General features: G+C 51.1%; 1 protein-coding gene across 1 annotated transcript; it reads right to left on the bottom strand.

Annotated features, from left to right (window-relative positions):
* Positions 1 to 663: 663 nt before the first annotated feature.
* LOC133375144 (intelectin-1-like) lies at positions 664 to 1,077 on the bottom strand. The gene is made up of 2 exons (XM_061606709.1): positions 946 to 1,077; positions 664 to 815 (listed from the first exon to the last, which is right to left on the bottom strand). The coding sequence occupies exons 1-2, from the start codon at positions 1,055 to 1,057 to the stop codon at positions 664 to 666; spliced, it is 264 nt and encodes an 87-aa protein (XP_061462693.1). The 5' UTR covers positions 1,058 to 1,077.
* Between the last annotated feature and the right edge of the window lie 230 nt (positions 1,078 to 1,307).

The raw sequence follows: 1,307 nt of genomic DNA, 5'->3' as shown, positions 1-1,307 counted from the left end.
CTCTTCTGCCATCTTGGGTGATGGTAGGCATGCACATGTAGTGCGCAGGGCACCTGCACTGATGTGAGAAGTAGGTGGGATGGGCATGCCTATATAAGTTCCATGCTGCCTGTATCGGGAGGGGGTGTTGGAGCAAATGGCCCCGTGGGCCCGGGCAGGCTGGTGCCCAAGGGCCCAGTCACTCCTGGCACCAGCCCTGACTTTGTCCCACAAAACAAGACATACTCTATCAATTTCTTCACTAACTTATGGGCCTCGAACAAACTGAACCAGGAGTGAAACAGCAGGATGTTTAATTTAGGTTAAAAGTTCGGGAAACTGTAAGAATCTCCTCCCGCGGACACTTTCCAGGAAAGGTCAGATTATGAGTTGGTTGAGGATGCTTTAGCTACAGGTAGAGAAGTGACCCAGTTGGGATATGGAGGATGCAGTCCTATGCCTACCTACCCCGAACTAAGCCCCATTGAACCCAAGCAGTAGACTTCTGAGAAGGCACACATAGGATTGTACGGTGAGCCTCTCCTCCCGTCTCATCTGCCAATTGCATCACGACCTAGAAGTGCTCACCTTGTAGTCATCGCTTGTGGAGGCTATGGCTGACCCAAAGGTGGAATTGTTGGACCAGTTTCCATCTCCTTCGGGGTTGTTGGCGCCACTGCCCTGCTAGCTGGACCAGCGATCGCCCACAGTGCATTTCCCATACATGTTGTTCTCGTGGATGCTGGCCACCAAAGTCCAGCCCCCTCCATTGGTGGTCATGTCACAGAAGGTCTGGTAGATCTCTCCGTCTTCCGTGGACAGGAAATACAATCCATCTGCGTCGAAGGAGAAGATCAAGGCAATATGATAGATCAGTTTTATGGTATTTGAGTCCCTACATCCAGATACCAGCTGTCTGTGCTGCAGTTTCACCTGAGTCTGTGGAGCAGCCACTTCATTGCTCACCTGTGGTCCCTTGTGGCGAGGAGTTCTTGATTTCTTTGCAGCTCTGGGGAAATTTCTGAGGCCAGTGTGGCTGGTTTGCAAGGCAGGATTCCCCTTCCCATTTCATCAGCATACTGAGGACATCTTGTTTCACTGAGCGGAGGCGGCTGTTGCAATCTGCGTACACAGCAGGGGTTGAACAAAGATGTAAACAGAGGAAGCTGACCCAAGGGCCATGTGGCAGTAACCTGTGTTTGAAGGAGCAGGGCAGTTGCCATCAAGGGTAGTTCTTCTGGAGTCATCTTATGAAACTCAGGTGGCTGCATAAGGCACACTCTGTTGACCTCAGATTTAAAAGGGAACATGCAGAAGAATGGAAGGAG

The sequence above is a fragment of the Rhineura floridana genome, chromosome 22, assembly GCF_030035675.1.
Source record: "Rhineura floridana isolate rRhiFlo1 chromosome 22, rRhiFlo1.hap2, whole genome shotgun sequence".
Classification (NCBI taxonomy): domain Eukaryota; kingdom Metazoa; phylum Chordata; class Lepidosauria; order Squamata; family Rhineuridae; genus Rhineura; species Rhineura floridana.
Note: the sequence above shows the minus strand (reverse complement) of the source record. Positions and strands in the feature narration are given on the sequence as shown.